The 21,331-nt window shown below is 44.3% G+C and overlaps 1 protein-coding gene across 1 annotated transcript; it reads right to left on the bottom strand.

Annotated features, from left to right (window-relative positions):
- Nucleotides 1-4,471: 4,471 nt before the first annotated feature.
- On the bottom strand, nt 4,472-18,910 carry arsj (arylsulfatase family, member J). The gene is made up of 2 exons (XM_037111876.1): nt 17,740-18,910; nt 4,472-6,619 (listed from the first exon to the last, which is right to left on the bottom strand). Exons 1-2 carry the CDS (start codon nt 18,048-18,050, stop codon nt 5,221-5,223), a joined length of 1,710 nt encoding a protein of 569 aa, XP_036967771.1. The 5' UTR covers nt 18,051-18,910; the 3' UTR covers nt 4,472-5,220.
- Between the last annotated feature and the right edge of the window lie 2,421 nt (nt 18,911-21,331).

The following is a 21,331-nucleotide window of genomic DNA, read 5'->3' as shown; positions in this document are numbered from 1 at the left end:
CTGTGCTTTGCAGGACAAATCAGGAGGAAGGAGGAAAAGGCTTTTCCACAAGCGAAGGTGGTGGCGAGCGGGCAACAGGCCTTGGGGGCCTACAACCTCTGAGAGACGGATGACTCTGTGTTAGTGGGTGATCCGGCCTTTGTTATAACACAGCCGGTGCACAAAAATCTCCCCGCAGGTCTGAACTTGAGCAAATCCTGCTCAGGATGGAGGGAGTGCGAGAAGAGAGACAGAGGATGAAGGGGCGTGAAAGAGCATTTCAAGAATAATGGTGAGGATGAAAAGAAAAGGAAATCGCCTGGATGGCTGACGGGGAAATGAGAAGAGGATGAACACAAACAAGTACTCAGGAATAATCATGAAAGGAAACAAAAGAATATCATGATTTAAAAAAAAAAGGGCTGGGCCCCGGGAAGCACAAAAGAGGGTCATAAATTATAAAGTGGATTAAGTGCTGGACCTCTGTTGAAGGCCAAGAGAAGTTCCAGTTGTCCATGTGAGAAATCGCTCATTACAGGAAATCCCCATGTGTGGAGAGGGACCGCCTGCCAAGAGAGGCTGTCCATCATGCTAATTCACTGTTCTGTCTTCGCTCACACACTTAGAATCTTCTCCTGGGCTTCAACAAATGTCAAAGTTGCTCAGACTCATGTAAGTGGATCTGTACTTACCAATTTTTTATTTTTTTCCAGAAGGTACAACTTACTTTAAAGTGTGTGTGTGTGTGTGTGTGTGTGTGTGTGTGTGTGTGTGTGTGTGAACTCTGTAGCCTCCAGCAGGAAAAAGGACGTATCGTCTCTTTCATTCAGTCACCTTATTCTCAGTCTTCGCACCGTAGGCCACTCCCAAGGCAGGACTTCCTGTGACATCACTGTCGAACATGACAGCAGCCCTTTTCTTATGCTTGTACAACCACTTGAAAAAAAACAAAAACTCTCAACTACCTCTTCGGATTGGAATGTCACATTTTTGCCAAGTAGCTGGAAAGCACGGCCCTGCAGCGTGTAATGCTCCAAGTGCACGCATTAAATGTGTTTTGCCGTTTTTGGGGCGGTGTTCACAAGATAATTCATGGATTCTGTATTAATTCCGATTCTTTTTGGACGACAGCTGCTTGGTATTTGTCTCGTTTGTCATCACTTGGCTTTCGGGGAAAGATCCTCTAGAGCCCGGGCCTAGCTGAGTCATGGTTTCGCATGTGGCTCTTGGCAGCGAGGTGGGAGGCTCTTTCCAGTTGGCCGCGAACAATTCGGCTAATTTGCACCTGGATCATATGAGAACCTAAACCATGCGTTCACACAGCGCCACAACTGAGAGAACCCACACATTTGCACTGCTGCACTTTACTTTGATCAAAGTGGTCTTGCTCTGCCATTCATCAGGTTTTTTTTTTTTTCATATCACTCCCAATGAGCACTAATGGCCAAATTTGAATATGAGATTGCAGGATGAGGGAGCTTAATGTATTTCCTTACAGCTGAGTTACAGTGGAAAAAAAACGCCCTCGTTTTTTTTTCGAAGAAGGATCCCAATGTCCACAATTGAAAGCAAATGTGCATTCCCAGAGAATACAGGGTTTAACTGCTGCTGTAACCCATGGGAGAAGAAATTCGGCACGACGCAAAGAATCTGATCTCCTATAATTTTCAGCTGTAGCTCATAATAGTGGAGGGTATCCCTTCGGTTTTATGGTCAAGAGTGGGGCCCAGCTTCGCCAGGTTAATTCTGGTTCCCATGAGTGCAATCTGGCTTGTAGGCACAAATCAACGTGGAGGAGCTGATGAAAACCAGCACCATTAACATAAATAGACCCTCCGCGTTTCGGATTTACGGAGGTTAAGGATCGAAAGAGCCATCCTCATGTCAGCAGGGGCTGTTAACACACATGTTGCTGTGAAAGTTGAGTCACTGCCTGACTGGTCTGAGGTCATAACTTGGTTTGCGTGGATGGGAGGAATGTGGTGCGCAGTCTGGCGCTCGTTCCACAGGAAAGCCCCTCTCTCTCTGGAGTCCCGGCTGTTTCATGTGTTTCAAACGATTTCAGGCTCTCAGATTGTATCAGAGCCACAGCCCTGCTTTGTTCACAAAAGCTGCATGGTCAGCTAATTAAAAAGACAAATACATGAATCCAATGATTCGTGGTTTGTTGAATTTACCTCAAGAATTGGTATGAACTGTTTGTTTCTCTAATGTCTAAAGACATGATGAATGTTACACGTGCGCTCATGTGCCAATGTGCGTGTTTTATTCAAACTGGAATGATCTACTCTGACTTTACACTGATTCTTCCATTACATTGCCTGAAATCGCAGTGTTGAGGAGCCCTTGTATACCCACCATATATTTCATGTCAAAGGGATGCCCTTCAAAAGTACCATAACACATTGAAACAACAAAGGTCTACAGACGTCTCACGACCCTTGGTTTGAAGTGTGCCTCTGAAGAAACACCAAAAAACCGAACCGTTGCCCTACCCCTCAACCCAAACAAGAATCAGGACACCCTACCACTAGACATGAATGCACAAAAGATAGGGATTGGTGGTAGAGCCAAGGGGTGTATTGGGATTGGGCTTACTTCAGAAAGTCATTTAGTGTCATTAAAACAGCTAATTGGCTTGTAAAGTACATCAAACCATCTACAAGCAAACTCAGGAACCACTCAGGTTAGTCGTCCACATTTTGAGCTTGGAAGTTTGGGGACTGTTTGCATTGGTGCCGTGCAACAGATGCATATGAAAAATATAGTTTTACAGATTACAACTTACAGATTGTATGTTATGTTCCCTTCATGTGAATAGTTCCATCTCTCCTTTTTCCTTGTTCAAAACTTCTCGCACTGTACACACACGAGACAGACAAATTAGGTCTTTATCATCGGTCAGATCACATTTTCCTTTGTTTGCCATGAACAAATGTACTTAGTGGCCTCGTGTCAGCTACTAAATGTGAAGAGATGTTAAATTTTTCCAGTTATGAGAGTACTTATTGTCATCATAATGAATTAAATGTGGCTGTAATAAAACTCAGGCCAGGCAGAGGTTGAAAGATTGGCGGAGACAAAGAGCTTTGTGTCTGTGGCTTTTATTTTGTTCGCTCGTCTGACATTCAGCTTGGCCTGGTGCCAGACCAGACATCATCTAAAAGGGGGAACAAAATCTATTATTCTAAAGTTCTGACAGACAGCTTATAAAATGTGAGTAAATCAAGTCACAAATCATATAAATCCTACATGTGTTACCACAATGCAGTATCGCTGCAATCAATAACATAATAGAACTATGTCTTACTTTATTTCTCTGTCACCAAAATGTATGGCAACTGTCTAAGAAGATTTATATTCTACTCTAAGTGAAACATAAATCTACAGAACAATCAAAAGGTGATCAAGCAACAGTTCAAGCATGCAACACAATCCTAATATTGACATGAGGTCTCAGTTGTGTCTGGGCATGACAGTAGTGTTTGAACGAGTGGATCTTTTTTCTTATTCTCTTGAGGCATTTGAAAATCCACATTTTCCATCCACATTTTCATACAGTATATATTGGAGTCAAGTTAAAGGTCCCATATTATGAAAAACACGTTTTCTTTGGTCTCTACATATATAAGCTGGTCCTCCCTGAGCCTGCCAACTCCCAGAATGAGGAAAACAAGCAATTCTTACATGGTCTCTGCAGCCCACCCACTGGTAAAACGGCGCTCCTAAAGGCTGTTCAGATTCTGCTCCTGTTGTTACATAAAGAAAGGAGTCGTTTTCATAGGCCGGCCTCCTCTGCGCGGTGATAGGAGATATCCGAGAGTGGGGCGTTTCATCCCCGAGGTGAAGTTCGGTGTGTCCAGCAGTAAGATAGCAGTGTTTCGCAATATCATCACTCAGAATTAGACACGCAGAATTGTTCCGTTGTTGGTTGGAAAAATCAACATCAGTGCCTACATTCTGTCCCAGCTACAGAAGAACAGAAGAGACAGGCTGCAGTTCATGTTAGCTCGTATGTGTGTGCTAACCACTTCACATCGGACTGCTTCAGTAACGCGGGTCAGCACAAAGCTGGCTTTGCCTCGACGCTGACGCTCGTAAAAGGATCAGTCCCAACCGTACCGGACCCAGCAACTGCACCCCAGCGAGTGTCGCCATATTTTGATAGTATTTACAGTTGTCTATGAGTATGGTGAAGTCAGCTGGAAATTGGCTAGTTGGCTCCGCTTCGGTCCGCTATGCAATGGCATTTGAAGCGAGTTTAATGTTAATAATGTTACAATGGAGCTTGGCAGTCACAGTAAAAAGTCTAGAAACGTGCAGACTGGAGACAGAGATGATGCGAACAGTGTCCAAGAGTTTGGAGACTGTGTTGGAGACAAAACACAGCTTTCGCTAGCTGTTAGCCATCAGCTACATGGTAGTAACTGTAACAACACAATGAACAAACTAACATTATTCAGACACACTAACCATTCTGAAACATCCTGCTGCAGCCACAGAGTTTGTACTTCTTCAGGAGCCTCTCCTTCTGGGTCCGATTCTGGGTCAAACTGGTATGGTTGAATGGAAGCATCTCCACAAGCCATAGCGTTACATCCACCGTAACATTAGCACATGCTACCGTTAGCATAAAATGCATTGTCTTCCTGAGAGGGACGTGTTGCAGGTAAGGCAGGCGTTGACAGACTGAGCTCATTAGCATTTAACGGTACAGGCACAGAAACAGCCTGCTCTCAGTAGAGCTCACCTGAGCGACTTATAGACAGCTGAAATTCAGGACCATAGATGGGTTTGGGGCAATGCATATCAAATACAGTGTTGGTGGACTTCTGACAGCTGTGTGAAATTGATGAAAAACAGTTTAATATGGGACCTTTAAAAGAGTTAGAATGTCTGTAGAAAACAGTCCTGTAATTGGAAGTGTCAATCCCTGAGAAAAGGGAACAATCTGATATCGTCTTTTTTGCATTGTTCCGTGAACATTGTAATTTACATTGCTCTAGGACCATCATTGCAACTGACCATTGTCGAAAGGGGTTAATTTAACCCAAACCACGTCTTCCAAAAAACATCAATCATGACGTTCCAGGAACAACACCAACATGAGACGCAAAGCATCACAACATCGGGCTGGTCAATTGCAATGGCGGTCCTGGAACACCATGATTTACGATGTTCTAGGAACAAAAACACATGGTGATATCAGATGAACCAAGAAAATTCTTTCACAAATGATGTTTACTCATCTACCTTCCTTTTCAGCTTTCTGTTCTTTGATTTCTTTTTCCATCGTCTTTTTCCAAGATGGTTGGTGAACAAGTTATCGTATCTCTCATTCACCAGTTGCTCCTCTCTCTCGTCTTTGTACCAGGGTCCCCACACGCCCCCATTGTACTGGGGGTTGGAGCGCAGGTCTTTAGCCGGGTATCTTACTGGCACTGCAGTCTTATTATACTGCGCTAACCGCATTAGCATCTTCTTCACTATATGAGGGTAGCGCTGAGACAAGTCCACTCTCTCATAAGGATCAGCTGTGATGTTGAACAGCCAGATGGACTTACCCCGGTCCCAACGGACACGCTCATTATGCCAGCGGTTGATTATATGCTGGTTGGAAAAGGTCTGAGGGGGAACCCAGTCGCTGTAGCCCGGGACGCCTGTCAGCAGCTTCCAGTGGCCCACCCGGAGCGCAGCCTGGATTGCTGTGTTCCATAAGCCGTACCCAGCCTTCCAGGAACCATTCTTGGCCTTGATGTAGATTGGGTCAATGTTATGAAGAATGTCCTGGCGAGGAGATGGGCGGCCTTCACTGATAGCCTCCCAGACATCGTATCCATCCAGATTTAGATCTTCGTCTAAAGTCCCTTCACCCAGGGTCACCAGTGTAGGGAACCAGTCAGTGATGTGGACCAAAGATCGACATTTTGTCCCTTTGTTTACCAACAAGGGACTGTGAACAAAGCCCACCGCCCTAATCCCACCTTCCCAGTAGGTGGCTTTACTTCCCCTCAAGGGCCAGTTGCTTCCACCTGCTAATGGCTGGCCTCCATTGTCTGAGGAGTACACTATAACTGTATTGTCATAATAACCGTGGCGTTTTAGTGCTAATGTGAGGTTGTGGATTGCTTCATCCAGGCAGGACACCATGGCTGCATATTTTCGACGATGCACATTTGGAATGGCCTTGTAGCGCTCGAGGTAACGAGCAGGAACCTGTAACGGGGAATGAACCGCCTGGTAGGCTAAGTAGAGAAACAAAGGTTGTCTGCGAGGGTTGTGATTGGCTAAGATGTTGATAGCCTTTCGAGTAAACATTACAGTTGAGTACATGCCACGGTCCTGCTCCCAAGCAGCTTCTTCCCCTTCATACAAGTCATAGCCACACATGCCAGGGCCTTCACATTTATAGTGACTGTAGTAGTCCCCACTTCCCAGCAGGGAGCCGAAGAAAGTGTCAAAGCCACGCTGGGTGGGCATGCAGCCCCGCTTGTAGAAGCCCAGGTGCCACTTGCCCACCATGTGGGTGGAGTACCCTGCTTGTTTGAGCTTCAGGGGCAGGGTGACATTTTCCAGGGGCAGGCAGTTGGGCTGGGTAGCTCGGATGATGGAGTGCTGAAGGCCTGTGTGGATCTGATACCTACAAAATAAAAACATATCATTCCGTCAGAAATAAGAACATACTTAAAGAAATATGCATCAGAAAAACATTTAGACATTGATGAAAATTGTATGTTCGAAACTGTCACGTTTTTTATTTCAACTTAAAAATCAATCAGAAGCTACCCCAACATTCAGTTGTTGGGGCATTAACCCCAATCATGTATTGATCTTTACAAATCAAGACCATATAGTTAAATGATGGCATAGCTATCAGTGCTGAAAATCACATTTAAATGAAAAATGTAAATTAATTTCGACCTTGAAATTGAAAGAAATAGAATCGTTACAGTCCTATTTGAAAGATGTATGAAAAAAGACTGTCTCCACTAGCTATTGCACCATAAATTGATTTGCTGCAACAGTGTGAAGTTAGGGTCAGGGTCAGGGTCCAAACATCCTCTTTAACCTGGCATCACATCACACACACACACACAAACACACACACACAACCTCACTTGTATATAGCACATGTTAGTTAGATTGTGTGCTTTTATTATTTGTGTAAAAAATACATCAAATTGAACCTTCATGCTATCTATTTAATATTGTACAAGAGTGAATATTGCCATCCTCTACTCTGTCAAGCACTCCAAAATCCTTCGACCATTACTTGCTGCTATGGTAATTTTGGTTGTAGTTATGAAGTTAATTATTATGAAAAGAGTTCCAAATTGACATTGTAGTACCTTTTTGTGAGACTGATTTGGTGAATCGGCTATCTAACCCCAAACCCTTACCCTAACCCGTTATTCATCGATCTTAGCATTCATAATAACTAATAATCATTCCTGATAATCACTAATTATTGTTGATAACTCAACCCCTATTCACTACAATTAAAGTTCAACAGTCTTTACTTTCCTCTTTTAACTGACATTTACCACTTGGTTATGTTTCCAAAAACACCATTAAGCCTTCCTCTATATTTTCTACTCTGACTATCAAGAGTTGTCACCGTCAAGATAGAAATAAGCCCTGCTGTGTGAGTTTATTTGTATAATTTTCACATGCTATATCATGACATTTGAAAAAAAAAAATAAGCTCAACACTGAAAATGCTACCAATATAAAAATCTGGAGATCGGGTTTGTTCCCTAAACAAAGGATTCCTCTCACAGACCATTAGACGGCAGTAGGTTGTTCACTTACAGAGATAATCACTGTACAATTGTACACTGATATATTATTCAATAATATGTGTTAAGAGACTGACAGGGTAATGTTTAACTGATGTCTAACACTGAAGCGAGAGGAGGTGGATGGGTACGATCTGTCACTCAAGAACAGACAGGAAACCAATGCTTTTACTTTTGGGCTCACCGGGTCAAACCAAAACTGATCTGCTGATTTGCTTTTCCATCACCATTTTCAGTGTGCCAAGTTGAGCCGCACCGGAGTAGCTTTGGTAAGGGGGTGAGTAGTGGATGACCCAATTAACATTTTTGGGTCAACTGTTCCTATCAACAAGATGTGCATATTTTGATTTCCCTGCACAAAAACTAGTTACGGAATTATGGCAATGTTCACAGCATACACAGACCGTAGAGTAGCTTGCACATGATTTGGGGGTGCGCGGAGGACTTACTGCTTGGTAATTCATTGACTTTTCATTTAAATAGGGGTGGATTTTATTGAAATTTGACAGATGAATTTATGATTACCGACGGATAAATTGTTATTACTTTGATGTTCCACTGATCATCAGCAACAGGTGAAAAAATGTCCATTGTGTTGCTTAATGACCTTAACCACCTGCAAAATACCATTCTCTTCAGCCAGCTCTACTCTGATTTTAGTACTAATAAGTAAATGTTGGCATGCTAAAATGCTAAACTAAGACTGTGTAAACACAGTAAACTTTATATATGCTAGACACAAGCATGTAATGTAACTGTAGGCATTTTTCATGCTGATGTTAGCATTTAGCTCAAAGCAGCCTCACACAAATGCTGGCATGGCTGTGGACTCCTGAGGTCCTTTCAGATAGCAAGCACTTGTTCAAGACAAAGTAAGAGGTAAATGTAAATAGGTTAAATGGTTAGCACTGTCACATGAGTTTTGCAAACTAGTTTGGTAAATGTTATTTAGTCTTCCAGACAGGATAATGCATATTTGAACCTCATGTTCCCCTTATACTGTTTCTCTTCATTGATCTGTCAGTAAACTCAGTCATTTTGTCCTGTAATTTGTATCTTTTATAATCTTTTGTGATGTACCCTTTAAACTGAACTCCATGTAAATCTTTCAGACACTTGCCAATCTTTCAGATTGTTGATTTATCACAATGCTTGCCAACGCTTGTGCATGAGGCTATGGGTGTTAAAAATGCAATTGTTGAAGGCACCCATGACACAGTGTTTCTACATTTAGCAAAGTAAATGGATAAACAATGTATTGACCATACGGATGTTAGTGGCTGCTAGCTACCAACGCATGTACTGCGTATTTGTGGAATGCGTCTGTGTATGTGGTTTTGTCACAACTGAGCCTTTACCCCCTCCATTAACCAATTTCCTGGGGTAAACCCTGACCACTGACCCCTCTCATCACCAGTGTGTTTCACTAATCCAGCTGCAAATGGCGGAGAAATTCCAGTACAAAACTGGTCACAAAGCTGTTTGCACATGGGGGAATTTATACTGTCCAGCACTGTGCTTTGCAAAGACAAAACGCCATCTGGGTTTGATGCCTCCAAAACCTTTGGAATACCAGTTAGGAAATAACTCTTAGCAATGTTTACAACTTGGTAGCAATGCTTCCCACGGATATCAAAGTCGGTTCCCAGGACCTTTAAAATGTTTAACTCCTCCGGAGAATAATGCTGCGAAATTCCAAATATGATACCTCTATTCGTGGCAAGTCTTTGAGGTCATGTCAGTGAATTCAAAATGAGACCACACTGGCCCCGAGCCAAGAGAGTGTCTTGGTTTCATATGGCGATGAGAAGAATTTCGCTTGGTGGTCTAGGCAGGGGGAGCTCTGAAACCCAACTACAATCATGCACACTCCAGGGATAGATGGGGCTTTGTTGGTCTGTCATTAGGCGATGAGATTTGAGTGCAGTGAACTAAGAGAGGGATGGGAATGAGGGAAGGAAAGTCAAGGCAAAATGTGTTTGTGGCTAGCACACCATCAACAACAAGAACAAAGCCTAGCATGGGAATGTGTTTCTTTAGGAAAAAAAAAAAAAGAGATTGATGTTTACTCCCCTACTTTGCTGAAAAAAAAATCCACATAACATATAATTAACTTGATGAAAATTGAGTACTTGTAAAACCTCGCTCTCCGTAATCTTTCCATAAAAATGGTTAATTTGGCCTTGTAACTAGCCAAAACATGTCCTTATAAAGGGATTTGGATGTAATACGCTCCATTATCTTCAATCTCCATTTGTACACTCTCCATTTATACAAGGATCATTTTCCACGTTTGCCATTAACTATTTTTATTTGTCCAGCACTCCTGCATCGATGCCAGGAAAGCAAAAAGAACTTCAGAGAAAAAAAAGCCCTGCGGAACTTGAAGTGAAAATAATGCACGGTGCAACCAGAGAGAATGAACGCAGATGGAAATTGCATGCATGCGCAGGTCTGTTAAGACGTGTATGCATGTGTGCTCAAGAGTCAACCCCCTTTTAGAGCCCCAGCCCCTGTTTTCTGAACTCCTGCAGGTTTGGTGGTGTTCACATACCATAAGGTTACAGCCGTGTAATGAGAATGTCATGCAAAGTGTAGCCTGTGATCCCTCCACAAATCAGTCAAACCAGCCCCGGGTCCTGACGGAGAACGGTGCAAGGTGGAGCGCAAAGACTTTTAAAATTACCCCTGCGCTGTTTCTCATTTGACATACGAGGGCGTCCACAGGGGGAATGAGGTCTTGACTTTGCAGGTTTTCGGAGAACCTGAAGGACAGTTCTAGGTCTTTAGTATTTATGAGGCCTTAAAATAATGACTGCAGCTACCACTATGCTCTGGAGACCCACCTCCCCTCCCAGAAGCCCCCTCCATATGTCCAGTGTGACAGATTTACAGGTTTCTTTTTAAAACCAAGCAGGGCATGAGTAGGCAGCCACACAGCACAAGGGGCCAGAGCTCTGGTATCAGGCTTCTCTGCGTCCTTTATCCAGAATGTGTTCAAGCCACGCACAGGAAAATACAGCAGACAAGGGTTTAATACCCTACCATATCAGGCGAAAAGGGGATGGTGCATTCCTTGAGTTAAAAAGAGAGTTATGGTCCCGAGCGGCGCTGCAATCACGCTATCTCTCTCGCTTATTTACACAAGCGCTGAGCCACAAGGCCAACAAATTACACACGTCATTAAATTCAAATCACCGCACGCCGGCAATCGCTCGAGTCCCGCAAGACAAGTGCACTGGCCATTACTCCAGCCACTGAGGTTGTGGAGGTTTCCCCCCGAGCAGACCTTGACACCCAGGCCGGGGCCTTCTCCCGTACTCTCTCTGCTCCACGTCCTCCTCACATATGGTTCGAATAAGCAGCATCGACTCGGCGCTCTGCATTTAATCAAAGTCAGCCCCGGAGTAGTTTGTCTTACTTAGCTCTTCCTTTCAGCAAGGCTCTTCACTTACTTTCCCGCTATCTCTGAGTGTCTCCCTTTTATTTCTCTTTTCCCCCCCCTTGACCTCAGAGCTCTCCGTTTTACGGACTCATTAAATTAACGAAGGCTCTGTCTTTTTCGAGACCCCTGTTTCAACGAATCCAAGCAGCTCTGGGACAGACCAGTGTGCGGTGAGTGAGGGAAGTGACAGAGTGACTGATCACTAAAACAACAAGGAAAAAGGGTGACCGAGAGGCTAGGACATGTTTGAGATAAGTGTGGACGGATGGGGAGTGTGTGAGTAAGTGGGAGATTTCATGAGAGCAGTGGAAAGAGCGGCTGTGAGCAGAGCACCGACCCTGCACTCCTTTAGGCTTAGACACGATTCAAATCCAGTGGGCTTTCGCTGTAAGAGCACAACATTCAAGGGTGGAGTACGGCCGATATCCTTGCTTGAGGTCTGCTCCTCACTGACCCCACAGTGTCATCTTTTGTTTGTCGATGGACGGTAACTCATCCAGCAATGTAAGAGAATGTAGTTTTCCTTTGATTGACATGGTTGACCTTAGCTTAAAAACCCTGGTGGCCTGTGGAAATTTGGCCTGGAGTTGCCATGAATACAAATCCATCTGTACGGGGGTAGATACCCCTGTCTGAAATGCGAAATGGAAACATTAAGACTGATTTACGCTTCACGCTAGATACAGATATGGAGGGGGCATTCCGCCCATACTCTAATTTCATCCGTAATTGCGCGAAACGGTTTTCCGAAAGCTTATGCAGACGAAACAGAGCGGCGCCACTGATCTCGTGGAGGGCAGCGGTAGCCAACATTTCAAGCAAGAAGACCATCGAAAAAACGGAAAGTTGGCGATCACAATGAGTAAAAAGTTTCACGTGCCGGCCGACACAAAGCGCGCCACTGATATGTTCCAGCTCATAAACAGTTTTTGATAATGGAACGTGCTATGAGTGAGGCGCTAACAACAACCTGCAGCCTCAGACTCGCGTTTTGATGCCTCTCTTCGCCATCTGTGCTGAGATTTCGTCATCCAAGATTTCCACAGTCGGAGAAAGTAAAGCGTCTTGCTCGTAGTTCAGTCATCACCGAATGGCTCATCAACTTTCAGGGGGCAGGATTTGATTTGTTTAATTTTGAGGTGCTTTTTGGACATATATGAATAAAACCACCAAACACGAGCTTTACACCAAATCTGTCGAAAGATCCCCACACTTTTTTTTGGATCCACTCAGATGACCACCTGTGGATCGCAGGGAATCTCTCTCTCCGTCAACTTATGTTCGTCAAACATTCTTCAATATTAGGGGCTTTGCAGAGGAGCAAACTCTGCCCTCGCTTTTGGCAATCCACATTTCGTGATCAGTAAAGATCAGAGAGCATGACTCTCAACATGAAGGAGGGCGGTGACTTTAAGCCTCTAATCTCATTAGTGCAGCTCTGAGAAAACCAGACAGGTTGACATTTTTTCTGATGCCGTGGGTTTCCCAGGGGGCGAACAGCATGGAAATCTTTTCTCAAGCTCCTGTTACTGGAAGGTTAAAGTGCTTTGCTACGGTTCCAGTAGCAGCTGCACACAACTGCTTCTATGGACGTGCCAAGTCTGCTCTATCTTCACTCGCTGAGATTTGCAAACCTCATCGATTCATAAGAGGCCCTTTCTCAACACTGAGAACTATTTTCCCATGCGGTTTACTTCAGACCACTTACTGTACGGCTCATTCCTGCTGCTGTGTCTTAAGGCATCACAGCTGTTGTACAGAAAACAACAGCCACGACATTTCAAACATTCGACCGACACGTCAGTAGCAAGAAGTAGGCCTAGGTGACGAAACGATCGCAATATGTGTCAGAAGTAGACGCTTCACTGATTGCTTGATAGTAATTGAGATGCCAGCAGACAGATCCCATGTGTGCTCCCTCACTGGCTCATTTAGACAGCCTATCAAATCCCAAGGTGCACTGAGCGACACACAATCAGCCAATCATTTACCGCAACAGGTGTGTAGTTTCAGTTGCACCACTCCCATGTTGCTGGAGAACGTGGAGCACGACGTTTTCACGGTCCCCACTACAGTTTTCACAAGAGTTCTCATTTGTTGTTTGCATTTGTGTTGCTGCATGGTCTTACTCGTGACTTGTCCTCATGATGGAAGCGTGACTTGTCCCACACATGACATCAGTACCCGAGACGCAAGAAGAAAGCAAAGTTAAGCCCACGTGGGCTCGGACTCAACGTGCACAGGCTCGGGTTGGGTCGGGCATGATTTTTTTGGGCCTGATCTAAGCTCTACTTACTTGTTAAGACTAGGTAGGTGGGCCTCATGGTAAGACGAGTATCACGATACATGGCTCACGATACAATTATATCACAATGCATTGATATATGATCTGGCTAAAGTTGCAAACTGTGTTACTGATACTGATGCTGCCAAAACAATTTTAGTGCACTCTTGCACTGGAAACACTGACCCAATGGACAAACCTGGTGTGTGATTAGGTGTAAACTGGTTGTGTTTCCTGAATATTTTACGGCAGCGTGACAAAGCTCGCAAAAGCTTTTTAGACAAGCTAAGACTTTATCAGGGAATCAGGCGCGACTATTTAAGCTACATGTAATCTATCACAGGTTACAGACCTAATTATTTTCATATTTGACCTAGGTGATTCCACAAGAGCCCAATAATTCTTGTTATTAGCCTCTGGAAACTCTGCTGTGTTTTAATGTTGATAAGTACGGGTGCCGAGTCAAAGCAGTTTGCGAGCTGATTTGCAGATTTTCCTCGAACATTTCGCGTATAGCGATCGCTGCACATGGGAGTTGATTCGGGGCTTTTTGTCATCAGTTTCCAAAAACCTTCCGCGACTGTAAGAACCCGGGCCAGAATGTGAAATTAGTCCGAAAAAGACCGTGGGTTTTTCCCCATGTTTCCCTACATGGAAACTTATCGCTCCGCTCCATAGGTGATCTGCTACAGCTGAAGTGGAAGAGAACAAAAAAAACAAAAAAAAACAAACTGTCTCTCAAGGATTTTGAGCAAGAAAAAGACAATGGGTGTTAGTGTGTTATTGTCTCATTTTTTGACCCTGCAGCCTCTTGAGTATTTCCCGTCATTTAATTTGAGTTAGTGTATAACAAAAAGAATAGTCATAATAAAACCTGATTATATTCAGCGAGCACACAGCTGGGTTCACTTACAGGGGGTTTCCATGGTGATCAGTTTAAACATCCAGCTCACACAGATGCAGTCATGGTTAAAAGTTGACATGCTCTTGTACATGTATATCATGGCAGCCTTGAGTTCCAATGATTTCTACAACTCTCGTTTCTGTGATAGAATGAAACTACTTTGTCACTAAAAACATTCATGAAGTTTGGTTCGATACAATATTTGTTATAGGTAAAATGTGACCAAATGGGTGGGTCAAAAATATATATATATGGTAATTCTCATATTTCAATGTCTCTTGGTCATTTACAGTTCAATTTAATTACTAATCATTCTATCCACAAGCTTCTGGTAACTCCTCTTGACAGAATCAGTGAAGTTGAACATGTTCGCCTCCAAACACACCGCCGCTCACCGTGGTCAAAACACCTCAGTGTTTGTCTCACCTCACCACAGGGTTTTCCTCCAGAAGGCTTTCTTCTTCGCGATCAGCAGCAAACTTCAGTCGAGCGTCTAAGGTTCCACATCTGGAGCAAGGGGCTTCTCGCTTGCGCGGCAGCCTCTCAGCTCGAGCTGATGTAAAACACACTTGACTGCGGACGCCGACACCTGTCTACCAGCAGCTTCTAATTCATTGCAGACTTGCTTTTTGGTGTTTTTCTTGCCTGACTCTTGACCATCCTGACCAGTTTTTTCTCAGGAACAGGTGATATTTTGTGTAATACGCTTTTTCACGTCAATGTTGAGCTCTTTAGACTTCCGTGGCTGAGTCTAATGGGCATATCAGACAAGGCCTTTTAAAATGGTCATCAATCAGGATCACTCAGAAGCTAAATGAGAGCTGTGGAAATGATTGGAAGTGAAGACTGCCATGTAATACATGCTCTTTGTAAACTGCAGCTTATGTTTTCATGTTAACACCTCAACAGATACTGTTCATTCACTCAAAAACAAAAACCACACATAGACAAGACTGTGAATAAACCGGACGCCTGCCGGAAAAAAAAAAAAAAAAAAAAAAGCGCCACCCAGCAGGTCTCCTCCTTTTTTTTTTTTAGCTGAGGAGTGGAACCGATGCAGGAGGTGGCGGAGGAGAGGTCCTGCCGGGCGGCACGTACAAAGAGGAAAAATTGCTGACGGGAGACGTACAGTCAGCAAACTGCAAAGCCAGACCACAATTCATCCCCCGTGACGCGCTAACCTGCCTCACCCCCGCGTCTCTTCACAGCTTTAGGTTGCACCCTGATTTGGACATCCCAAAAAAAAAAAAAGAGTTCGAAAAAAAAAACAAAAAAACTTACCATCTTTTTCCTAACTCTGACACACAATCCAGCTCCCATAACTATGGCCATTCATTCCCAAGGCCTTGGCAGTTATTTTACCTGAAGTGGAGAGCGCCTATACTTCTATGAAACATGACGCGGGGGGCGGCGATGCTACATCGCAGAGCAAAGGCGACATATTTAATGACCGCAGCTTGGATTGTGCTTGTCTGGGCTGTGAGTGAGCAGCCACTGTTGCAGATGTGTGTATTCTGCTCTTATATCCTGTGACTTTAACATATGTGCGTGGTTGCCTTTGCAGAAATGATGCGTCTTTTCGCTTTTTTTTTTTTTGTCACAGTGCTGCAGTTGTATTGACAGCAGCACTGTGGAAATCATTTTAGGAGTGTTCTTTTCGTGCTCATTAAAACGTATGTGGCATGTATATAGAGGAGCTGGGACACGGACAAAGACTTTCATAGAACTGCACATCTGCGCATCAGTTACATCTGTTTTACAAACTTCTGGGCTAAGCTCTGTGTGTGTGTGTGTGTGTGTGTGGTAACACAAGTGTTTCTATGTCTCTAGCGTCAAGGTCGAGGACACGTGCCCCAGAACAGCTCGCTGACTGCATCATTTGTCTATTACCACAGTGAACCAACCTGACCTGGAATCCTGGCCCGCGGTGTCGAATGCAATATGACACCTGTCACACGAGCGCGTTTTTTTTTTTTTCATTTATACTTTTGTATAAATGTACGCATTCGTTTTTCCGTCCCTTGACGCGTCTAGATGAAGGAAACCTCGCAGTTTGCAAGCTGGTGAAAGTATAGACAAGTGGAGACAGCAGCAGTTACCACCTCCACTAACCACGTTCCTGGAGGGAACACTGCTTTGTTATCGTAGCCAACAGAATTGATGGGCTGCTCTTTAAACATGAAATCCATGTTGACATGTACAACAGCTTCCCTGAAATGGAGCAGAGCAGACAGGCTGCCGTGTGACTGTGAACGTTTTGACTGCAGGAGGACAAGGACGGATATACTGGATGATATGGGATTGTTACAAATGTCAGGATCCATTCATCCGTCAATCCATCTGTCCATCCATCCGTCCATCCATCATGCATTTAACATCCATCCACCCATCATCCATCCATCATCCACCATCCACCCATAATCTGTCCATCCATCATCCATCATCCACCATCCACCCATCATCTGTCCATCCATCATCCATCATCCACCATCCACCCATCATCTGTCCATCCATCAGTCCATCATCTGTCCATCCACTCATCATCTGTCCATCCATCAGTCCATCATCTGTCCATCCATTCATCATCTGTCCATCCATTATCCATCAATCCATCATCCACCATCCACTGATCATCTGTCAATCCATCATCCATCCATCATCTGTCCATCCATTCATCATCTGTCCATCCATTATCCATCAATCCATCAATCCATCATCTGTCCATCCATCATCCATCATCCACCATCCACTGATCATCTGTCCATCCATCATCCACCATCCATTCATCATCTGTCCATCCATCATCCATCCATCCAGTCCATATCTGTACTTCCTAATCGTCTCTTGTTTGCTGATTTCCCCTCCGCATCGTGCAAGACGTTACTTAACCGTATCATAACTGATCATCAAAAATCTGATTTGCTCGACTGCATAAAAACCTGCTGGTGAACATTGTTGATGACCTCCTTCTCCTCCTAACACCGGCATGCTTCTTCTGCACCCTTTATTTATTTATTTTTTTAAACCAAACCCCTCTCACTGAACTTTGCATGTTTTTTTTTTCTTTTTTTTTTAAATATAGGTTCTGACCTGCACCACCACTGCCCATCAGCTGAAAGTCCTGATCGCACCATGTGGCTGTGGCCTAACTCCACAATAAATAACGCTATTAGGAGGTGATCAGCTGATCCCTGCTGGATGACAAGGTTTTCCATTTCAAAGACGACCTGACAGACTACCTGAACTACTTTTTTCCTAAGATGTTTTATCCGGTGAACCTCAACGTGAGCTGCAGGGATCAGAGGGAGGAGACCACGGTGTACCGTACCTGCCGGTCATGAGCTGGCTCCTGGACGGGCTGCACAGCGGCTGCACGTAGTAATTCTCCAGCTTGACACCCTGAGCCGCCAGCCGGTCCAGGGTCGGGGTTTTGATCTCGGAGCCGTGGTACCCGACATCGCGGAAGCCCTGGTCGTCCACCAGGATGAAGACGATGTGGGGCTGCGTGCTCGCCTTGTCGAACTCGTTCCCGCGGTTGCGCGGCCGCGCGTTCCAGTTCTCCCACGACAACTGAACGCTCCACGTCTGGGAGATGATGAAGCTGAGGAATAAAGTGACCGGAACCAGCAGGATGAACATGTTTTCAGCCGGACCCGCACCTCCGGGCGCGGTTAGGGACGGTGTGTGCGGGGGGCAACGCGGTACACATGTTCAGGGGGGACAGCGGCGCTTGGGAATCGGTTTCGCATAGTGTCCGCTCCTTTTTCCCTTTCTCTCCCCCTGAACGCACCCGGTCCACTGACAGCTCCGTCGGGGGTTTCTGTCAAGAAATCGGCAGCGTCGGTGAATCCGCGTGGACAAAGCTCATCTCTTTTCACACCTGCAAACCCGCACAAGGTCCCAAACTGTCTGCACATAAAACCGCTGCTCTCTGCGCGCAGCCTGCCTATCATTCCAGCCCTCAACTTGTCAAAAAGACGCGCAGAGGAAGTTTCAGAACTCCAACGAACCGTGAAGTAGCAAGTCCGCAGATGTCCCCCATCCTGTCGGCCGGCGGGGCCCCTCCGAGCCAAGAGCTCACTGAGGACTGAGGGCTGAGGCTCTGGAGAGTTTTGTGAGGGGAGGCTCTGTGTCGATGTGTACGTACGTCCTCATCCAGCCGCTGTGCTGTGTGACACGATGCGTTCACGAGCACCTCGGAAATTTGAGAAGAAAAAAAAAACCCCAAAACTTTTTCCCCTCCGCGGGTTATTGTGCAACGTTCAGTTTGCTCTTGATCAGCTGTGGCGCTCGGCAAAGTAACTAACAGTCATGCTTGTGTAAAGTGTAAGGATGTGGTGTAAATGCACTTAAGTGTCAAAAGTTTTTTTTTTTTTTTTTTCCTGGCAATACATGAACATTAGTATAAAACGCAGTCCACAGGTAAAGTAATTATACGCATATTTACATGCAGGTAGCCTATACTCTATGTGCTATGGGTTGACCGAGTATCTGCCTGGCTGATTATCCGACCTGATATTTAGCATTTTTATGGTTATTAATGAATGGTGATTATTAATGTTACCATCAGTTTTAGTTATCATGTTAAATGTTATTAAATCTGAGTGCAGAAAAAAAGAAATCACTTAAAAAAATTGCCTGCAAATGGAAATACCCTATATGTAGCGTAGCACCTCGAAACTATCCTTAAAGGAACAGTTCAACCAAAGGAGAAAAAAAATGGAAAATTAAGGCATTATCTACTCTTTTGCAATCTCTGGATGTGGAGCCCAAATTGATTTGCAAATAATTTACTTAGCTACAGCTGCTAACCTCATTAGCATTAGCGCACTAACCTGTATGAAGTAAGGACATTATAATTACACCTGGATGCAGCCATGGAGGCGAAGTCTTTAATTTCCATGAAAGCTGCTGTTGGTGCGTGCAGCCAAAATGACTCGACTGTCTTTCGCGTAATTTTACATTTAGATCTATTTCCGAAACACAAATCACAAGTCGGTGATGCACTAATACTGCTACTTCCTGTCATAGAAGTGGTCCCTTTCACCTACCTACTTTTCGCTACCCTGCCAATTTCTCTGTCAGCGATCGTCCTCGTCACTCATCATCAATCTTGAACGTACACTTTGTTGGCCGAGTCTCGCGACGACTGTCCTTCTGCAGGATTTTTCAGTGTAGCTTAGCTCCTTTGTGGGTCGAGCGATTTGTTTTGCTTTTCTGGATTTACACTCCTGAAAAACCCCGGGCATTTGATTAATGTGCTGGCCCCCGGCGAAATCTCACACGAATTGCAAAAACAGAGCGGCGCAGATAGATTTCACATCCTCCCCGTTGAAAATGTCCGTGCACGGGGGATTAGTGACGTGCAGAGCAAAGGTAAGTAGGTACAGTCGGCCTGTGTTAAAGCCGGGTCCTTGATGACATATCTCGGTTGCAATGCAAAACAGTGCAAATGAATCATTCCCCATTTTGCTGGGACCCCCTCCGGAAAAAAATGCTGAGTGAAAAGACATATTTGTACCGTCTCCTCCAGTTTCATCAAAGTCCGTAAAACACAAACTCGACGAGAAGTCATTTAATGTGGATTACATTAAAGTGGGTTTTGGAACACAGCTTCGGGGGCGATTTGTAAGATGCGGCCAGATGTTTAATTGAAAACAGGTTCGGGTTAGCTTTATCAACAGTGTGTGTAGAAACATGTTGACATGAAGGTATGAAGAGCGGGCTGTGTAGTGTGCTGCAGTAGTGAAAGAAATGAGTCAAGTCCAGTTTTTTTTTTTTTGGTAGAGTTGTATCCTACTATACTCTATATATAATATCTATATATCTACTCTCTCACATAGCATATTGATCTAGATGATCTAGAAAGTAAGTTAGCCAACTGTGTGTGTGTGTGTGTGTGTGTGCAGAATTCACCGCGTCTGTTATGTCAAAAAGTAAATATAAAGAGAGTCAACATGTTAGAGTGTCCCAAATGTTGACAAATCCAGTATACAATCATGGTCACAGGTTTACATAAAGAGCATGTACATATATTGTGGCAGTCATGAGTGCCAATGAGTTCTACAGCTCTCACTTTTTCTGTGATGGAATGAGAAAGGAACACATACTGCTGTGTCACAAAAAAACATTCATGAAGTTTGGTGAAATAATGAAGTTTTCTGAAATGATGTGACCAAATCACACACACACATATATATACAGTATGTGTGTGTGTGTTTGTATGTATATATGAATATATGTGTGTGTGTATACATATATATATATATATATATATATATATTGGGCCACATACCTCATAAGTGGCTACATGGTGGTGAGCATGCCAACCAACTCGCCCCAGGCTGCACCATCCTATTAACCTACTTTGCACCTCAAGAGCTGATAGTCCAATAAACCCCCCAAATTTCAGCTGGCAGCGGCTTGTTTGCTACTTAGACCCAATCACATTTACAAGTTTTAGCATTCCCCCTTGTTTTCAAGGCGAACCCCTCTCCCCTTAGAACACAGTCACAAGGGGTAGTGGTTGAAATCTCTCCCTATGAAATGAGACAACCCTTCGACCCTCGCGTGTCATCCGTTGGCGTCGATGGCGTTTTTTTGGTAACGCCCGGACTTTCCACTTTTTACGCTGTAGTGATTTCTCTTTGCGTTTATGTGGCAATGTAACAATGTGACAATAGATAATCCAGTTGGCCAGCCGTCCTGAGACATCAGATAACTGGCTTGTTTTAAACTAACAGACCACGACACGCTGAAACGACAGAGAGTTCTCGTAGCCCTCGGTTTGAAGCGCGCTCCTGAAAAATCCCAGTTTGGAGGTCCATGCGGCTGAAACACTTCAACCCGACCCTCCATCCAAACACACCCTGAATTTAAATTTCTCTTTTCCCCCCCACCAAACTTAGATTATCTTAATC

Source organism: Acanthopagrus latus, chromosome 10, assembly GCF_904848185.1.
Source record: "Acanthopagrus latus isolate v.2019 chromosome 10, fAcaLat1.1, whole genome shotgun sequence".
Taxonomy (NCBI): domain Eukaryota; kingdom Metazoa; phylum Chordata; class Actinopteri; order Spariformes; family Sparidae; genus Acanthopagrus; species Acanthopagrus latus.
The sequence above is the reverse complement of the archived record's forward strand: the minus strand, read 5'-3'. Positions and strand labels throughout refer to the sequence as shown.